This window comes from Protopterus annectens, chromosome 5.part0, assembly GCF_019279795.1.
Source record: "Protopterus annectens isolate FY-2018-M chromosome 5.part0, PAN1.0, whole genome shotgun sequence".
Taxonomy (NCBI): domain Eukaryota; kingdom Metazoa; phylum Chordata; order Ceratodontiformes; family Protopteridae; genus Protopterus; species Protopterus annectens.
In genome coordinates, this window is record NC_056735.1 from 1,820,041,688 (window position 1) to 1,820,063,546 (window position 21,859).

General features: G+C 37.5%; 1 protein-coding gene across 44 annotated transcripts in view; it reads left to right on the top strand.

Moving 5' to 3' along the window:
- LOC122801915 (ABI family member 3 binding protein) overlaps positions 1–21,859 on the top strand; it is a 3,486,228-nt gene that overhangs the window by 2,166,184 nt on the left and 1,298,185 nt on the right. For 39 of the 44 annotated variants that reach the window (XM_044071601.1, XM_044071602.1, XM_044071604.1 and 36 more), the window contains 4 exons: positions 53–127; positions 2,789–2,860; positions 5,173–5,253; positions 5,813–5,887. In XM_044071601.1, the coding sequence (XP_043927536.1) occupies positions 53–127; positions 2,789–2,860; positions 5,173–5,253; positions 5,813–5,887 (303 nt within the window). The remainder of the gene's footprint in view (positions 1–52; positions 128–2,788; positions 2,861–5,172; positions 5,254–5,812; positions 5,888–21,859) is intronic. The other 5 variants (XM_044071616.1, XM_044071627.1, XM_044071624.1 and 2 more) reach the window with 3 other exon arrangements.

Here is a 21,859-nt window from a genome sequence, read left to right on the forward strand (position 1 = left end):
AGCATCATACTGGACCAGAATTTGACTTTGTAAATATGTTCCTTTCTTTCAGTTCATAAAGAAACTCAGCAAGAAAGTGAAAAGTCTGCATCCTCTGACAAAGATGGTGTGGCACAAGGTTTACCTGGTAATTTGTATTGTTATACTTTACAAACTCAAATGATCTTTCATTAACAATCTTTAATCATTCTACCTAATTTGTTCTTTAATAAATGCATTTCTACCATAACTGTTGTACAGCAGTTATATCCAGGCTTTCTAACTTTTGTGCAGTGCCAACCATGTCATGGAAATTGCTTTTGTAAGCTTATTGGATGAGTTTCCAAGTATAGATCTGTGACTATTACTTGAATATGCAGACAGAAGATTCCTTTGGAATAGTAATAAACATCATTCTAAATTTAAAAAGGCAATAATGATACTCATCTACTAGGCATAATAGTCACTTTGTAGTACACAATACTTTTATTTTTTAAGGAAATCACAAGAATGCTCAGAGAAATCTGTTGGAAAGAAAGGCTATCATTTTTTCCAGTGTTTTTATATTACTACTACTATCTAGTTATAGGTACTTGCCTCCTGTCCACCTCATCACACAAAGTAAATCCATCACTCATTTCCTGTTCTGGGAAGAGAAGAGTATTTGCATTGATCAGGATGTATTCTAATAGTTAAACTTAAATAACTTAAAAGTAGGAGTATCTATTACTAAAACACAGGTAAAGAGAAGACTGCAATAAACTTAACCTTGAAGATCTAGTCATTTACACACCTGCTCTTAGGCAAACGTCTGAGATGCATTTCTTCTATGTGCCATTCTGTTTGATTATTGTGGAGTCATATGGCCCTGTTTGACTGAAGTCATTGACTAGTTTTGTTCCATCACTAAAACTTTATGCTTGTACAATACCACTTAAGCTCTATTATAGATCTATCTCAAAAAGTATCACCTACAGAATTTTATATTGTGCTTACCCCACTGACAGGACTCAAGCTACCTTACTAAGAATCACCTACAGAATTTAATATTGTGCTTACCCCACTGACAAGACACAAGCCACCTTACTGACTGGACACAAGCTACCTTACTAAGTATCACCTACAGAATTTTATATTGTGCTTACTCCACTGACAAGACACAAGCTGCCTTACTGACAGGCCACAAGCTACCTTACTAAGTATCACCTACAGAATTTTATATTGTGCTTACCCCACTGACAAGACACAAGCTACCTTACTGACAGGCCACAAGCTACCTTATTAAGTATCACCTACAGAATTTTATATTGTGCTTACCCCACTGACAGGACACAAGCTACCTTACTAAGAATCACCTACAGAATTATATATTGTGCTTACCCCACTGACAGGACACAAGCTACCTTACTAAGAATCACCTACAGAATTTTATATTGTGCTTACCCCACTGACAAGACACAAGCTACCTTACTGACAGGCCACAAGCTACCTTACTAAGTATCACCTACAGAATTTTATATTGTGCTTACCCCACTGACAGGACACAAGCTACCTTACTAAGTGCCACCTACAGAATTATATATTGTGCTTACCCTACTGACAGGACAGAAGATACCTTACTAAGTATTACCTACAGAATTTTATATTGTGCTTACCCCACTGACAAGACACAAGCTACCTTACTGACAGGACACAAGCTAGCTTACTAAGTATCATCTACAGAATTTTATATGGTGCTTACCCCACTGACAGGACTCAAGCTGCCTTACTAAGAATCACCAACAGAATTTTATATTATGCTTACCCCACTGACAAGACACAAGCTACCTTACTGACAGGCCACAAGCTACCTTACTAAGTACCACTTACAGAATTTTATATTGTGCTTACCCCACTGACAGGACACAAGCTACCTTACTGTCACCTACAAAATTATATATTGTGCTTACCTGACTGACAGGACACAAGCTACCTTACTAAGTATCACCTACAGAATTTTATATTGTGCTTACCCCACTGACAAGACACAAGCTACCCTAATGACAGGACACAAGTTACCTTACTAAGTATCACTTACAGAATTGTATATTGTGCTTACCCTACTGACAGGACACAAGCTACCTTACTAAATATCACCTACAGAATTTTATATTGTGCTTACCCCACTGACAAGACACAAGCTACCTTACTAAGTATCACCTACAGAATTTTATATTGTGCTTACCCCACAGACAGGACACAAGCTACCTTACTAAGTATTATCTACAGAATTTTATATTGTACTTACCCCACTGACAGGACACAAGCTACCTTACTGATAGGATACAAATTACCTTACTAAGAATCACCTACAGAATTTTATATTGTGCCTACCCCACTGACAGGACACAAACTACCTTACTAAGTATCACCTACAGAATTGTATATTGTGCTTACCCCACTGACAGGATACAAGCTACCTTGCTAAGTGTCACCTACAAAAATATATATTGTGCTTACTGCACTGACAGGATACATTCTATCTTACTAAGTATCACCCACAGAGTTTTATGTTGTGCTTACCCAACTGACAGGATACAAGCTACCTTATCCACTGGTCCTTATACTCCATACCAGTCTTCATCATTGCTCATGTGAAGAATTAAAGGGATGTCAGTTGTATCAATGCTGAAAGGCAATGTGTCTTCTTGTAATAAAGTATTTTCACTCCTAAGTAGTTTCACAGATGTATTTGAAACTTGCATCACCCAGTTCTTGTAAAGAATTGCACTTTGAGTTTCTTTAGTCATGACTTATTTTTATTCTGCAGCTTTGAAAGAAGCAACCCAAGAACCAGCTAAACTTTTGACACCTTTCTCTGAACATCAAAGGGCAATAATTGGTAATTCTCATGATTCTATTTCATATGAGCATGCTGTATTTATAATTGACCTGCATAATTCTATATTTTCATCCTTGTTTTGCATTTCAGTAGAAAACAACATATGCTTTTATGCTTATATACTCATATCACAGTTAGGTGAGTTTCACAACTCAAAGCATCAGTTGCTTGTAATGTTGTTGCTCATTCCATATACAAGGCCACTTTGTTTGTGTTGAAGTGTACAATATGTTTTTTGGTTCAAGTAGGAAACAGACTCCTAAATAAAAGGGGTCTAGTGGACATAGTCTAGTGCAAAAATGTTTTTCATTGTTTTATTTTATTTGCTGATAAATCTGTTAGTCCTGGGTGCACATGTCATGAACAGATGTGCACTTTAGCATTATGTTTTATGCTATGTCCAGAAAAGACTGCCTATTTACCAGAGCCCCATCCTCCTTCCATTACTGAAACTGACTGGGAGGATGCAGGTGTGAATGATTTAGCCCCCCCCCCCCCCATCCATAACATGATAAACTTGTCAAAATCACATGTTATCAGGATCTACTCATCTGTTCTGCTTTCCTACCAAATCAAGAGGATCAGATATAGAAGATATAAAAGTCTTCTATTTTATTACAACCCTGAAAACCATTTAGTCTTTCCACATCTGTACAGCTGGCACAAATCGGTACAATTAAGATCATATCTCCCCACCTCATAGCTAAAATTTGTCCTTTTTCCACTTTTTATTTCTTTAAGTGGGTCCCTGTACAACTGTTCTGTATTGAATGTCTCAGACATTAGATGGATTTAATTCTGTGTGGTAATGTTTCCTCCATTTTTTTAATTCCACCCTCTATGCTGCCTAACCATTTTGGCTCCTAATTGTTCCGTCACATTACTGCCCTGAAATGTGACCCTGATATCTGTTTGTGTGGCTTCCTTGAAATGCCTGAGTTATATCTCTTGTGACTCTGTAATCATGTAACCCATAACTTTCTTTGAAGCTCCATTAACCCAACATGGAAAAGTTCAAAACTGTTGTGAGAAAGCACTGATTCAAAGTAGTAGCTATAAATGTCTGAAATAAGTACTCCTGTAGAAAAAAATAAGAATTCATATATTTACAGAACAGAATAAATAATAATACTTCATAAAACAAGACAAAAAGAAACTTAGATATAGTCAGTTTTTGCTGATTGTAGAGCTAATTATTTTCACATAACATCTCCCTATTACCTGGGTTATTGCACTTATTATGGCCATCTGCATGTCTCCTCCTTTTTGAGGGCAATACTTTTCAACAAGTCACCCCTTGACCAGACTTTGGGGAATCATCCAATTTATGATGAGGTTTTCACCCATGCTGGGCATGGAATTTTTTTGGTCAGGTCCTAATATGTCCTCTCGCAGCTGATGTATACATTCCCACTGAGCAACGGTCTGCATTGCCTTTCATATTTGCATGCTTTTGCAACCACGCACTGAGATCAGTCTACTGCAGGCCATATACCCTATTCTTCAGCAGGTTCCAGCAATGCAGCGGACCAGATTGCTTCATTTTCTGATTCTGGCCTATCAAGCTTGCACTCACATCCTTGCTGTGCCTCCACCAGTATCCCAAGTTACTAGTTAATCCCTGGCCATCTGGCTTATAGCCAAGATATTATTCTTCTGTGCCACAGAGCCTGGAATCAGAAGAAATTACTATCAAACCATCAGCAACACTTCAGTGCATCAGACCATCAGTTTGAGGAATTGTTGTTTTACAAATTTCTTGAGATGATAAAGTATCAGTATGAAAATGTACTGATTGATTAACTGATTAACTACTAGTACACAGGTGTAGGTTAGCATTGCTATATCACAAAGCTTGGTTCTCTAGTTTATTTTCCATATGTCCCTAAATATGGTGCTGTGTGATCTCCGTACACACTCAGGAGTTTTTTGCCAAGTTTCCATAGGTGTTGGTGCAATGTGCATGTGTGAGTCTGTATATATGTTTGTGTGTGTCTCTGTATGTCCATAGATTCCTTGAATGACAGCTTTCTCAACTAGAATCTGCTCCAAGCCTCATGCCCACTGTATTTTTTTTGTGCAGGGGGGGGGGGGTTCTGATTCCTATATGACCAAGAAGGAAAAGGACAAAGGTATCAGAAAATGAATGATCATATAATTTTTACAACTAGCCATTCACTGAGTTGTAACTATATACATGGCCAGTGATTTGTCCAAGACTTGCATAACATAGTTTGCTACTGTAATATACTACTTTGTGTTCCTGTATTTTTATTATTAAATTCTAAGCACCTAACTAAATTGTTCTGCAGCTCCAAATGGAACACCTCAAAGTGACATACCAAATGAATCAAAGACAACTTATACATTTGTATTGCCAGAAGAAATTTTGGGTAATGGAATTTAACACAGCTCCTACTGGCGTTGCTTAACTGTGACTAATGAATTCAAAACTGTTTCAGTATGTGTTGCACTGTGCCCATCATTATTTATGTACTTATTGAAGTTTGTTTTAATAACAACATTATTCATAATTTCACCAGCAAAATAATTCCTATTTTCTGCAAATTGTTTTCCACCAAATGTCCAGACATTGCCAATTAAATGTAGATACAATGAAAACCGGGCTAGTTCCTCACTTTCTTGGCATTTTTGTGCATCAGATGTTTTCAGTTATATGTCTATAAATTAATATTAGCCTACTAATCACAACGTTAAAGCTTTTTTTAAGCTTCACCATGCCGTGATCAATGTTTTATGGCATGTTCCACATTTTACTCCTTCATTTTGCTTAACAGATAGATATGGAAACAAAGCTCCATATCATATCATGAGTCAAGGCTTTATGTGAGTGTTGCTTCTTTCTTGCCCACAGCATGCATGCTGCCTGGTGCTCATCCATTTGTCACTGGAACCAGGATTCTATGTTATAAACACATTTCTTTCTTTCAGCTCTTACAGAAACTCCACAACAAAATGACAACCATACAACTTCTGCAAAAGATGATGTGGCAAACAGTTTACCTGGTAACTTGCATACTGTACTTTATTCCTAAAACATAACATAATTATCTTAAACAATAATGTATTACATATATATATATATATATATATATATATATATATATATATATATATATATATGTGGCTGTATGTACAGCATATGGATGTTTGCGCGTGTGTATGTGTTTGTCCCTCTGTCTGCCTTGAGTATGTTGAGAGTAAGTGCCTGCATCCCTTTTCTCTTTGATGAGATCATACTTTTAGGATCCATTATATCATCACAAGTTTAGACCTATAGGTACCGTTTATCGAATTATTTTACAACTGAGCTCTCTGCTTTTCCAGTACATGCTGCATTGCAGTTTTATAATGTTAGTACCTTATTACATTTTGTAGTGATCGATTTCTGTATATGTAATTCTGTTTCCATTTCTCAGATTGTTGAGCCTAATAAGTTGAACTCAAACACTGGACTGGGCTTTAGCATGTGTCCTGCAAGGCAGACACCTCCTACCCTCCTTGCAGTAACTGCTAAGGGAGATAATAACATGTGATAGATTGTCACCAATGAAATAACATTTAAAGAAACTAAACTTCAACCAATGCATGCACTCACACACACACACACACACACACATATATATGTATATCATTATATAATAAATGTTATATTGTATTATATCATGTTGTATTATGTGTGCACATGTATGGAGCATGTATTTCTTTGAAATGCCTGATTGTAAAATGCAGCAGAATCTTCTTCTTCTTCTTTTCCCAGTTAGGGATCGCCACAGCGAATCATCTGTCCGCTCATGATTGGCAGTGGAGTTTTATGGTGTTGAGTTGCCAGCCTGGCACCCAACCTTCCACAGAAGGCACATATATACACACACTCACACCTAGGACCAATTTAGAGTGTCCAATCCACCTACTGCATGTCTTTGGGATGTGGGAGGAAACCGGAGCACCCAGAGGAAACCCACGCGACCACAGGGAGGACATGCAGACTCCGCACAGAAGGCACCCCAGCCGACAATCGAACCGGGGAACCTCTTGCTGTGAGGCAGCAACGCTAACCGCTACACCACCGTGGCCTACAATAGGAAAAAGAATTGTGCTGTTTGCAAATGCTACAGTTAATGCAATTGCAGGCTACTTCATTGGTATGCAAGCATGGAGTTAGTACGTGTGTGTGTGTGCACGTATATACATTTCTTTCCACTGAATGCCCTTTTCACAGTAACATGTATCACTGGAAAAAATTAATTGAAGACACATATCATAAAAAAATTCACACAACTGCAGAGAAAAGAGCAAACACTACACACAGTGAATCACTACAAGCTCAGAAACTTCTAAACTTGTGGATACATGACATTATGACAGTGGGCATTAGCAATGTATAAATGATGCTCTAGACTGAACTGTCTTGTAATGATTACTACTAAGATCTTAAACCACACAAGCAGTGATTATTAATGCCCTTCTACAGTTTTCTGTGAAATGTGATTCAACGAAATGTGTTCTCAACTAAATGTGTCTGCAATGAGATTTGTGACTCACTGATAAGTATATTATGTAAAATAAATGGTAACCATATATGCGTGTGTGTGTGTGTGTGTGTGTGTGTGTGTGTGTGTGTGTGTGTGTGTGTGTGTGTGTGTATATGTATATATATATATATATATATATATATATATATATATATATATATATATATATATTGAATATACACACACACATACATATATATATATATATATATGTGTGTGTGTGTGTGTGTGTGTGTGTGTGTGCATATGCATATGTAATGGGGTACTAGGTTACGATCCAATGCAAAAGGTGCTTTCTGAAGTATTTCAGTGTGTTCTAATGTTTGTTACTTTTGCAGATCATTCTTACATTTCATTTACTTTTGGAAGTGTTTTGCTATTTTGGTGTGTGTTTGAAGTACTGGGACATCATGAAATACCATGTTTTCTACTGTTTGCTAATATACGATGTTCTGGACTTTGAGTTACGGATATGTATGTATATATATATATATATATATATATATATATATATATATATAGAGAGAGAGAGAGAGATATGTGTGTATACACATACTATTTATAATCTAAGTATCTAAGTCCATATCTATTTGTGTATATATATACATATATATATATATATATATATATATATATATTTGTGTGTGTGTGTATATATAATTTTTATATATAGATACACACACCCACACATACATACACACACACACACACACACACAGATGTAGATGCACTTAGACAAACACATATGGTTTTGTAGTATACATGAAGTACTGTGAATTTCAAACGTTAGCAATGGCACTGTTTATTCATGAATTACTGGAAATGGAGCCAGTAGAAGTAGTTGTCCACCTTAATTTATTATTATGGCAAATTAATGATGACATCTGATTTGTACAATATCTGGAATGTAAATAATAAATGAAATTAACTTGGACTTTCCCATAATGAGATATTGTTTTTTTGCAACAGTGGAATCCATATCTGTTTACAGTAATGAAAAAACACACATAGATTCATAGGTTCATAGATTAGTACTAGGCTAACTGCCCTTGCGAGCCATTTTAAGCCTAGCCAATTTGTTAATGTATAGATTTTTGTAATACAGAAATATAGTATGCAGACCCACGATTGAACAAACCCACTTAAGGACATAATGGGAATATTGTGAGATATGAAGTATATATAGAAAATTAGGTAGACCTTTTATATCAAAGAAAGTATTGTCACATAAATATGAAATGAACACAGCAAAAATTAGTGCTAATTTTTTCAGAAGGTCAAGCACCCAGCACCCTTCACATCCCATTATTTAAATTCACTTACTCCATAGTCACTCCACATCAGAGATGATCCTCTTTTTATATAAATTAAATTACCAGGACATAGAGAAATGCAGGTTGCCTCCCCTCCAAGGTACTGCAACATCAGAGTCAGGATAATTTAGTAGAAGGTGCTAAGATGAAGTCTCCTTCAAATGGATGTGCAAATAGACTTCCCTCCTTGTATCTTCATTAACAATATTGTGTTAATATTCTGCTAATAAAGGCACTGTTCATCAGGCACAGGCATTTGTTACATGAATTTTATAAAGTCAAGGTTATACTGTAGCATCACACATACAATGATTTTGTTGATTTTGATATGGTGTTCCTGTTAAATCTACTGAACTACAGTTAAGTGTAGGTTTTATAATATGATGAGTAGTTCAAAGGACTGCATCCCCACATGATAGTGCCTACTCTGGACTGTGATTGTAGTCTAGTAAATACCTTTATGATTGAATGTAACTGGCTGCAGTCAGTCAACAGAACAATATTACTCTAGTGTTACTGCAGCAGAAAATCACTGCAAGATTGAGTTTGAACAGTTCATGGGTAGCCATGATAAGAGATGAGGATCACAGATGATGTTATCTTTTCCAGTGAGACAAAGTTCTAGCCATCTTTCCACTGCTACATGTGTGTAATCCTATATGAAATAAGGCACGAAGGCACATGAGTACAAAATATTGACTAAGGTCTGTCGAATACAGCAAAATAGCCAAATACTCGATCACTCCTTCTATGGCTTCCTTCTCTGAAAATGTGCAAGAAACTATAGATAGGTAAATTTGAGTATTACTGCCATTGAATACTACCTCACACTAACATACATCCCATGCCATTTTCTTTGTCAGCTGAGGTAATAACCACCAAACAAACACATGCAAACAAATAAAAAAGAAAATGGCTTGTCAGGCTTCACAAAATGCATCTCCATGTAAAAAAATACCTTTATTTGCTACAACTAAATCTAAATGATTTTTTTCCTTTACACATGGGACTTCCTTAAAATTGTATAACACTTCTGACGTGTTTTTAAAATACGATCCACGCAACACCAATTTATTACCTAATTTTAATCAATTAATCAAAAACATCCAATAATAAATTGTTGCTGCAATAAAATATGAACTTAAAAAATGTCACATTTATATGAATAACTGCAAATAGTGGCTAATTCATCCACATATAAGTATCCTCAGTGTCTAATTCATTATGATATAGTGTGTTATATAGTTAATGAACTTACAATTGATACTGCCCATTTAAAATTCTAACCTAAACTTTATTGGCTCTGAATTTTAAAACACTGGAAATAGATGTAAAATCACTGATACCGGGTGGGTTACAGGCATTCAGCTTTAGCTGCCTAAGTTCTTTATACTGTAATTGTCTAAATCTCACCCCTACCATCACATTGTACTGTATTTATAATAAAAAACAAAAATATTTTAAAAGTGGGACACTTTATAACATGTCTATTTAGAGCATTCATTGTTATGTTTTTTTCATGTCTTACAGGTGTTCATAAATCCTTTCTTTTAGCCTTCTAGGGGTCTTCTCTACACTGCCAAGTATACCACTCCTGCAGTATCACAATTTCACAGCCCTGGGCAGAACATCTCTCGTTTCCATCTACTGTTACATAAGGAACATCCTTGATGTACCTACAATACATCTGCCACATTTTCTTAGCCAATGTTTCTGATGGCATTTGTTCACAATATCTTTTCCTTACATTACATTTTTAATGTTTTTGCTTTTAGCCAAATCTGTAGATGGAATTTCAGCTATCTTAACCTTTATAACAGGAATAAAATTTGCACTGCTAAAGTTCCTGAGGATTGAAAGAAAACAAATGCAGTACCTGGGTAAAACAGGAAAAGATCTGGGCAACTCCAAGCCTGTTGTCTAAGTGACAATAATGTGGGAAGGCATGGAGAAAATGTTGGAAATGATCTGTTGTAGCTCTTCATCAGAGGAGCTGTTGGTACATTGGCTTGATTTCTGATGCTGCTTGGAGGTAGCCCATTTGGTCCTTGTGCTTTATCCACCATAACGGCAACTAGTTCCTTATCCACCTTTTATCTGTCTGTCCTGATGCCTGTTAATTGTTCTCCACATTTTGCCCTTCCTCCTTCCTAATATAGCACCCTCCTGTTGCTTTCTGTTGTGTAGTAAGAAATAATACATTCATTCAAAATCTCTGCTTTTTCCCAGTCTTTTTTGATCACCCTTCCATTCGTGCTCAACCTGGCAAGTTCTTTCGCGTTTTGCTATGCAGCTAAGAAAACCTGTCTTTCCTGTATGGATCATTTCTGCAAAGTCCCTTTCAGTCTTTACTGCTCTTATCACTGTTGTTGCCTTTCTGCTAGCCTTCTTGTATTGTACTTTCCACCTCACCACCAGCCCCTTTTCTAGTACTTTTGAGCCCTGTCTTTTGCCCTAATTGTTAGCCTCACATTCTCATGTAAAAAACATTAGCCTTCCCCACTTTTTGGCTTTTGCTACTTACACATACTCTTGTCCAGAGCCCTGAGTGCTGCATTTCTAACCTATTTCCATTGCTTACTTTCTCCTTCAGTTTATTCCCAGACTACAAATTCATCCTTGTCCCCCGTCCACAGTATAGCATAATTCAGTCTCCTAATATACCCTCCCATCAGCTTTGCTTTTGTTTTTTTCCTGTTCTTACTATTTAAAGTATATTGGTCATTGCAGACTTAGGAAATGCTTCTGCCTGATAGCTACAAAATAGTTCTGCTGCCATATGTGTGATATGTCGTATAAGTGATTCATTGTAAATGCATTAGGGATTTTAGTGTTGACGTTTTAATATGATAAATAATTCACTTCTTGCTTTATTTATCAGATATTTCACTGTGGTCTCTAGTTTCTATCAAAAAGACAAGAGATAGGTGAACTAGTGAATCCTTAGATGTGTACGTGTGTGTGTGTGTGTGTGTGTGTGTGTGTGTGTGTGTGTGTGTGTGTGTGTGTGTGTGTGTGTGCACATGCTCATGTGTGTGCATGCAAGAGTGTTCATGTTATTTATCAACTTGTTCTGCATGATGCATCCCTTTCATTAAGATCTGTTCATGTTAAAAGATGGTAACTTGACACACAATCAATACTCATAATGTTCTAGAATGCATTTGTTACATTTTGTGGCAAATCAATAACTGCCTTTGTAAGTCTAAGAAATCACAAAACATTACAAGAAATTAGTACAGTGACAGGCATCACAGCCCAAACAACATTAAAATAGAATTGCATGAACAGAGGCAATATATCACAGTTTAATAGGAAAATGTTCACATTTTATATAAAGCTATAACATTAATATTTCAAGTCACTGTTTTTCTTGAAGTGGTAAGGTGCAAAATGAAAATGGAAACCCTATGCAGTACATCAAGCCTTAAGAATTCAGTTAAAAACATTATCAAACTCCTGTTTTGTTAGTTTTGCATTGACAGGTACAAGATTTGTAGTAGATGGCAGTAAAGCATTCCTGCATCCAGATTAAGGTATCTGCCTTTTAATACGTCACACCTGGTATTCATAAAAGTGTACTGAGTACTAAAAGGCCAAAAGCTAATTATGGATGTAATAGACAAGGGATAACATCAGCATACCAGGTGTAAAGTTACATAACAGAAGAGACAGGTAATGTTAAGAAGTAGTGCATCTCAGCTGCAGGTTACTGGATGAGCAGCACTGTCACAGTGTACATGGATGATGTGCATGGCATCACAAATAAACTGATCTATTTTATTCAAGGAAGTACATGCAGCAGAGCATAATATTGCAGACTCCAGCACAACACTGCAACAGGGAGCCATATTTAGGGTTACAGAACAACATTGCACAGGGACAACAATGTGGGTGTGCACATCAAACTGCCAAACCTACTTATATAAATGGAGAGGAAAAGGGGTATATAGAAAACTAGGAACAAAAAGTACAGCAAGCAAGGGAAAAGCATAAGGGAAAGCAATAAGATAAACTGTCTCAATTAGGCATCAATCTGTATGCTACCAGATTAGTAGCAAACTGGCTCACTGATAGAACCCACCTAGTCAGAATAGGGGAAGCCACCTCAAGTGGTAGACCCGTAACAAGCAGTGTACCCCAGGGATTGGTCTTGGGGCCTCTGTTATTTGGGATATAGTTTTCTGTGGTGCAGGCCAAAACCAATGGGCTATGGCTGACCAATTTTGCAGATGATTGCAAGCTGGGCGCTGTCATCAATTCCCCTAGCGATTTGGACATCCTCCAAGAAGGTCTCACCCAGACAAATGACTGGTGCCAGAATCATGGCCTCAAGCTAAATGCCAAAAAATGCATCATCATCCCCTTTGGGGAGAGTGATGTCCCCAGGAATTATCACATTAATAGCAACATCATAAGCATGCAATCAGTCATGTGGGATTTGGGTGTCCAGATTGATAGTAACCTGACTTTTGACCATCATGTTGCTTCCATTGTATGGAAAGTTTTCTATATGGCCCACTGTATAAGTAAGGGTATCTCATCTAGGGACAAGGAGGTCATAATATCCCTGTAGTCTTCCTTTATAAAGCCCATTATTGAGTACAACACCCCTTTCAGCATGTACGTCTCAAACCACATGCAGCAGCTGGAGAGACCACAGAGGTTCCTTACCAGTAGAATCCAGGGCCTCAAACATCTGTCCTACACTGACAGGCTAAAAGCCCTGTCCCTCTATTCAGTTTCATACAGACTCCTCAGAGGTGACCTCTGTCTGGCATACAAAGCACTCTCAGACCCCGCCTTGATGGGACTGCTGCATATCCACAAGTCAAGCTCCATTCAAGTAACCTGCAAGCGTGATCTCAACCTGACCTGTGACATCAACAAGACTTGTTGGCGAGACAGATTTGTGTCCCAGAGACTGCCTCATTATTCCTTTTTAAGTGCAACCTGGAAAAATGGGTGGGGAACAGAAAATACACTCCAGGGATTCCTCCTGTGTCCCTGCTGGACAGGGGCATTAGGTGCTGATTTGTCAGAACATGGGCTAAATTCTTACCTATGTTTGTAAGTGCCTCAGGGCCAATAGCCTAGTAACTTCCTGTGATCCCATGATTGTCAGACAGATTTCAATCATTTGTTCAGTTTTTTTTTTCTATTGACAGTTATTATTTCAGTCTTCTAAATGGGAATCCAGAATACTTTCATTTGACTTCTGGACAATGGTGGAGTTAGTTTGGTCTCTCTTCCCCTGTGATTTTCCTAAATGTATTAATGTTAATCATTCCCACTGCCTCAATGGGTTATTTGCCAAGGTAACCCAGTACTGGCCAGTTTAAAAAAGCTCAGAATCCCCTACCTCTCTCTCTTCTTTTGACAGGTGATTGGCTGAGTATATCCTGAGAGAGAAGCCTATACCTGCAACAAGAAATGAGCATTCAGTCTTTTTCTGCCATTCAAAGAAGAAAGCCCTCTGACTCTACACAGGATATGGTGCTGTTTTTTCTAGCTCACTGCACAGATAAGCCTCATATGAGGTCCCCATTCCTCTCATTTTATTATTTGATTTATTATTTTGTTTCTATTTTTATGTTTATTTAAAAATATTTATTTTAATATATTTCTGTCAGTGTTTACAGTAATTCCTGTGTGATGTTCTGCTTGTGGCAGTGTTTATTTGGCTTTTATCTTTGACAAATGTTTGTTTTTACTGCTTCCGAGGACACTTTCAGTATTTCTCTCAGTACAAGACTTATGTATATATGTTGTTGGACACTAGAGGTCTAGCTTTAGTTTTGCTACTTTACTTTCTTTTCATTTTTTTGACAGGAAAATATTGCAAAACTTGGATTGTTCAGCACTTAAATATTATGTGCTATATGGATGACTCTAGTCTGTGTGTTTTAACACTGGATTGTTATTTTACCTTGAATGAAGTTATTTGAATGTACTATGGTGATTTTAATCTCTCTGACAAGAACATTTAATTTAATCTTTTATTAAACATTATTTTATGACACTTTAATTTAGTTAAAGTGTGTGGAGATAATTTTTAACACTGGTTTGACACATTGGTTGCTTTGTTGTTTAGATTTTGTGAACTGGAATGCTCTAACTTCTATCAATTGTAAAATAATTTGTACATATTTCATATATTGTTGGTGTGTGTGGTAATAGCACAGTTTGGCTGAGTTTTGTTGTGTGGGGACATATTTATTACTAGAAACTTGAAATGCTTCTTGTGATACATATTCATTCCTTTCATTTTATTATTCTGACTAGTGTTGTCTATCCCCCTCCAGACTTGATGGATCCTAACTCTGCTACCTCCCCATCAAATCTGGTTGCATCTTAAAAATAAAAACAAAATAAAAATATGCCTCAGTTAGTGATTCTGTTGGGGCCACTGTTCAGCCCACAGACTACTTACCTCTTGCCCCATCTCTCTCTAATGTAGCTTTGCTGGCCACATTGGAATGGGGGTTACACACCACTGGGGGCTGTTCCATTACCTGGCACAAATATTGGAGAACCAAACCTTTAGGTGCAGGAACACTCCTGGATAAGATGCCCCCTTCCAGACATAGTACTCTTCCCCTAGATATTTTATTTAGTGGTGAGGTTCACATGAAAAAAGAAACAGAAGCTTCATCATACAGCTGTTAATCAGATTGTAGCTGTTTATAAGGCTGATGTGGTTTCCATGGCTAAGAGTGTTCTGTAGACCGCTAATTTTGGTGGTTGTGTTCTCATCCATAGCTCTAGTTGTAGTTGGATAGAGACCTTTCATTTGTTTCAGAGAATGATAAGGAATCTGTTGAGGACAGTGGTGATTTGCTAGTTGACAATGAGTCCAATAACTCTGATTCTTCGGAAGGTGAACCTGAGCTTAAGTCAAAATAAATGTTCACTATTCCTCAGATGGTTGCTAGCTTTAGTGATGTTTGTGCTTGGGTGCAGTCAAGAACTACTCCAAAGCTAAGCAGGGTATATGACCTTACAGAAGACAAGATGTTCAATTCTGTGGCCATCCCCCTTCCCAACGGCCTTGAAAGATGTTTATAAAGCTGCCTGCAGAACGCCAGTATTTATTCAAGCTGCACCTAACAAGGCTAAAAGAAAATATGGGGTCTTCTCAAATAAGAAAGGTCTCTTTTCTCACTTGACTGCTGACTCAGCTGTGGTCTCCCCAGATGACTGCCTGTATAAAATGTCCTTGGCTTCATCTCATCCAACACCCACTGATAAAGATGAAAATTGTTAGATCTTCAGGGCAAAAGGATGTCTCTGTCTAGTATTCTAGCTGTTAAAATGTTTAATTACCAAGGCTATATGTGGAAATTTATTTTATATTGTGCATACATTTTGGATGATTTTGTCTCATCTTTACCTGCAGATCAAAAGTCGTATATAAATTAAATTGTTTTTAATTTGACTCAGGTTTTCAAATGTACTTTGAGTGGTGTGCTTGAATGTGCAGATTCTGTCTTAAGAAATAATGCTTCTTCTGTTGTTTTAAGACAATATGCTAGTTTAAGTAATCTGAACTTCTGTAGTTTTAAAAGCCGAGATTTTTGAATGCATCTTTAAATTCTGAATTGTTTGAGCTGACTAAAAGAGAAGTTTGGGAGCAAAGCCCTTCAGAGCTTTACTGATACCAAAGAGTACTCTGCTGGGCAATCAGCTGTTGCCATTAGTAACACAGTTGGCCCCACTTTTCTTACCAAAAAGAAGCAAAAGGCCAAGCATGTATGGCCTGGATTAGGGTTTAGTTCAAGTTACTGATCCTTCTTGATAAGTAGTTTCTGTAAATGACAGAAGGATTCTTCTTTTCCTGAAGAGATTCAAGATTCTGTATCTGAACAGGAAGAAGCAGAGAGATACATTTTTTTCCCTCAGATTTCTGATTCAGACTGAGAGGAGAGCTCAGTGTCTGATTCTTCCTGCAGAGGTGGTCTCTCTCTCTTTCTCTCTCTCGAACTTGCTAGACTGTGCCAGTGTTTTCATTGGGAGAGCACTGGTCTTTCTCAGTCTCTCAAAAATACTACGAGTTGTTACAGAAGGATTTTCCAGAGCCCACACCCATTCCTCCTGTTCTGTCTGCTTTGGAGGATGTTACTGCCTGCAGTTTTCCTGATAGTCAACCAGTTTTCCCTAAAAAGGCAGCTAGGATGTATAAAGTTCCACAGTCTTGTACATTTTTATACACTGAAGACAAACCTGAACCATCAGCTATAGGTTTAGTTGATCCCATTGCTGCTAAGCACATAATTAACTCCAAAACTATTCTTTCTGATATGGATGGAAAAATGATTGATGGGTATGGGGAAAAAGTATATACTTCTGCAACTTTGATTTTTAGAATTTTGAATTGGCAGACTCATGTTAAAGTTTGTTCTGACAAATTCTGAAGGTATGAGGAATGGCTTATCTGCAGTTTTTTTCTTGTAAGAAAAAAATCTGCTTTAAATAACTTAGTTTCTTCTATTGAATAGGTCACTATTCATTGTTTGCAGTATGTGTATGACTGTTGTTACTTCTTCCAGGGCTTTGGCCACTGATACCATTTTAAGGAGGTTTGCATGGTTGCATTCTCAGAACTTCCCAGATTATTTTAAAAATTAGATTTTAAATTCTCCCTTGGATAGAGGTTTAATGTTTGGCCTATTTGCTGCAGAGGTGATCAAGTATTATGATGAAAGGGGCAAGCTATCCAGGGAATCTGTTAAAGTTTTTCTGCCCTCCTTTTTCAAATTGTCCAAGTGATTTTCTATCTTCCTATTCAATTTTGTCAAAAAAAAATATATATATATATCAAACAGCTTCAACAAAATTCAAGCAAACAGGCTTTTAAGAAGAAAAGGCAAGGGGGTTCCAAAGAGAGGTCTCAGACCTCCCAAAACAAGGAGAGACCAACAAGTCTGAATGACTATTCAAGAGACCTTGTCACCCACCTACCACTCTGGTCCCTTTCTTCTTCCAGAAAGTCTGAATCTCCATGTATTTCTTTGGTAACACTTTAAGACAAATGGGTTCTGAAAATCATTCATGAAGGCTACAAATGGCAGTGGGAAGAAATTCCTCTTTTTCAGGTGGTCATTCGTCATCCACCAGATGAGACTGTTTTGTTTCTACCTCTTCTACGTCACACGCCATCCCAAGGAGAAGATTAATTACAGATTATATGGAAGAAAAATAGTTACTATGTAAAACTAACTGGAGTGATATGTTCAGTTGAAAAATTGCAGATGGAATGTGGAACGTTTTGACCATTTGGGCACAGGATAATAATATGCTGATAAATACATTAAAAATGAAGTATATGAGATTTGGAAGACAGCAATTGAAAGGTGAATATTTAACATAGCACACTAATTGTTTGTGTCTTTTGGCTTTTCCCGGTTAGGAGTCGCCATAGCGGAGCTCCCTTCCGCTAATGATTGGCAGTTGATTTTTACGTACCGGCTTGCCAGGCCTGACGCACAACCTTCATCGAAGGTACGCCCATTCACGCATGTCTCCATGCAGAAGACGCTCTAGCTGAGAATCGAACTGGACAGCATCTTACTGTGAGGCGACAACGCTACCGCACCACCACCACCACGGGTAACATAGCACACTAATGATAGTTATAAAACTATTAGGTTACATAAAAAGATTTATAAAGTCTAGGAAATCAGAAATGATGAAGTAATTGTTTTCTAGTTACATTGGACCCAAACTTGAGTATGGAATAACAATATGGAAACCTTATAAGAAAACAAGCATGAGTAAACCAGAAAGAGGACAGCAGAACTATATCAAGGGCATCCATGGATGTGAAAATGTAAGTTATTATGAAAGACTAAAATATCTGAAATTGTACAGTGCCTCTTATAGATATCTAAGAGGAGATTTTATTTAGGTATGTAGGGCATTTAGAGACAGCTACCACTGTGAATATTTGGGGTTATCAAAAATAGTAGAAAATCCTCAGACAACCTATGTAGAAAATTGTATAGGAATGAGAAGTGTACTAATTGGTTCTGTAAGACAGCAGCTGATGCATGGAACAAACTACCAAATTATATTAAAGCAAGTACTAGTTTAGATATTTTTAAGAACAGCCTGGACACTTATTATGAGAGCAAGTGTTTGTTATATTGGCAGGCTAGAAGGGCATTAATGCCCATGCTTGAAATATTTGTATGTATGTATGTTAGGAGTGATAGATCTAATTCTTCCTGCCAAGTGAGGAAGAGTTTTTATTCCAGGATGCTCTTAGTAACAAAGAGAAAATATGCTTGCTTGGAGACCCGTTCTGGATCTTTCTTTCCTAAACCTGTTTGTGATGGTGTCCAAATTCAAATAGATGTCACTTCAAAACCAGATGGTGTCCAAATTCAAATAGATGTCACTTCACAACCTGTTACCTCTGCTTCCTCTTTCAGGTTTCCTTGTAACACTTGACTTAAAAGATGCATATTATCACAATCCTAGTCATCCAGACTTCAGACGTTTCTTAAGGTTTTGTACATCTGGATTACGCTATCAATTCTCTGTCTTGCCATTTGGACTATCCACTGCAGTGAGTGTTCACAATGTGACTAGCTGCAGTTATAACTATTTGCAGACTAAAGGGTATCCACATTTTTTTCATATTTAGATGACTTGCTTATCTTTGCAGAGTATTTTATAGAGTGTCAGGAATCCCTCTCTCTTGAGTGACAGATCTCTTACACAAGCTGGGATTTCAAGAGTGATGCACTTCTTAAAGCCTGAAGGCTTGTCTGCCATCCTGAGGAGGATGGAGACAAGAAAGCCTGCTACTGAAAAAGCATATATTAGCAAATGAAAAAGGTTTTCTAGTTTGGTGCCAACAGCATAACCAGCACTTATTCAGGGCTAGTTGTTATCTGGTTTTGCAATATCAGTATGAGTTACTATCCCTTGCCCTTTCTTATTCTTCTATTGAGGTTCATGTGTCTTTCTTGACTGCCTCATATGGAACAGTGTTCCTGGGATGTAAATTAGACACTTCAGTTCAAAAAGCTTTTCTTCCACTGGAAAAAAAATAGATCTTTATTTAGATCTATTTTGAAGGTTTTCCACTCAGATTTCAGTCACTACGAAGGAATACCTTAGGATTTGAGGTCTTGTGGCATCTGTGATTCTCCTAGGAAGACTCCACATGACAAGGATTCAGTGGTATCTGAAAACACTTTGATCCCAGCTTCAACACCCTTTATCTTTTTGAAACCCATTGCTGGGGTTTGTCAGAAGAGAAATCTTTTAGTGAAGGGAAAATATATCCTGAAGTCCAGGTCACCCCTTCTCTCTCCTTGCTACAAAGCAATCAGTCACCACAGATACTTTGGACTTTGCTTGCAGTGCATTTACAAGAGGGGTAAAAGTGCAGGGGGTATCAAGGAGATATTTGCCTTGATCAAGGCTCTCATCTCTTTTATCCAGCTTTGGTTGTCGGGACTTTTTCAAGTGGTTACAGACAATACTACACTCGTGGTACATCAACAAGCAAGAAAGAACCAAGCCATACCCCGTTTGTAGACTAGCTTGGGATATAGCTTCACAGCACAATCTCACTCTACAGGCATCCTGTATTCCATCAGAGCAAAACTATCTGGCAGACAAGCTGAGCAGGACCAGGGCAGGCCATCATGAATGGAAACTAGATCAGGGGGTCTTCCAAGATTTGATCAATCTGTGGAAATTTCCACAAATAGACCTATTTGCCTCCTCTCCGAACAATCAACTGGCAAGATTTTGTTCCAGGACTCCATGCAAGAAGGCTTGGAAGACAGATGCCTTTCCTTTTTATTGGACAGGAATATTCTTGTATGCTTTTCCACCTTTTCCACTAATATGCAGGGTACTTCTTAAGATTCAGAAGGAATCTTCCAAGATTATTGTGCTGACTTCCTTCTGGCCTAGGCAACCATGATTCTCCCTTCTTTTGGAAATGGCCAGGTGCAATGACCACAAGCTTCCTCACAGACTGGACCTACTCACACAAGAACAGGGGTGTTTGATACACCCCAACATTAATCATCTTCAGTTTACTTACTGGTTGATAGGGTCTTAATTCCTTTTAGATACCTGTTTACTGAGGATGTGTAACAGGTACTAATGGAGACAAGAAAGCCTTCTACTGGAAAAGCATATATTAGCAAATGAAAAAAGGTTTTCTAGTTTGGTGCCAACAGCATAACCAGCACTCATTCAGGGCTAGTTGTTATCTGGTTTTGCAATATTAGTATGAGTTACTATCCCTTGCCCTTTCTTATTCTTCTATCAAGGTTCATTTGTCAAGCATTTCAGCATGTCTGCCCATGGAACCTCCTCTTTCAATGCAGTCTCATGTCAAAATATTATTGATTGAAAGGGATTTTGCATAAGAGGCCTACTAATAAACTGTGAGCCCTCCTTGGGATTTTAATTTTGTTTTTGAGAAGCTAACATTTGCTCCATTTGATCTAGCTAATCTGGCTGACTTGAGGTTTGTAACCTGGAAGACAGTTTTACTGATTACTTAGAGCTCTGCAAGAAGGGTATCTGAGCTACAAGCTCTTTGGTGAGGCAATTCTAACTCAATTTCCATAGGAACAGGGTTTCTTTGAGAACCAATCCTTTTTTAAGACTAAGAGGTATCTGAGTTTACTGTAAGCCAACTATCCATCTTTGCCTTTTCTTTCCTGAACCCAAAAATAAGGTAAGTTTATACTCCATACACTGGATGTCAACGGACAACTTGGGTACTATCTTGACAGCACTAAATCTTTGAGATGTTTCTATCAATTGTATGTGAAGGTAAGAAGGGACAACCTATGTCAAAACAGACTATTTCCAAAAGGTTGTCTAAAGCTATTACCTTTTGATCTGATGTTGTCTTTGCCATCTGTTCCTCAGTAAATGGGTCTCGGATCAGATGTCAAATCCAGCTTTAGCCACTTTCAAGCTTTGGATCGGGTGTTCAACCTCTTTCTTTTATCCATAATCCCTGCATACAGAGTAAGCTACCTCAGATCTTGTTTGCCACAACATGTGAAGGACAAATCTCTGTGTGCTTTGTTTTTTTTTTTTTGTGTTTTTTTCTACAATTTCTCAGATAAATAAGATTTTCTTCCTTT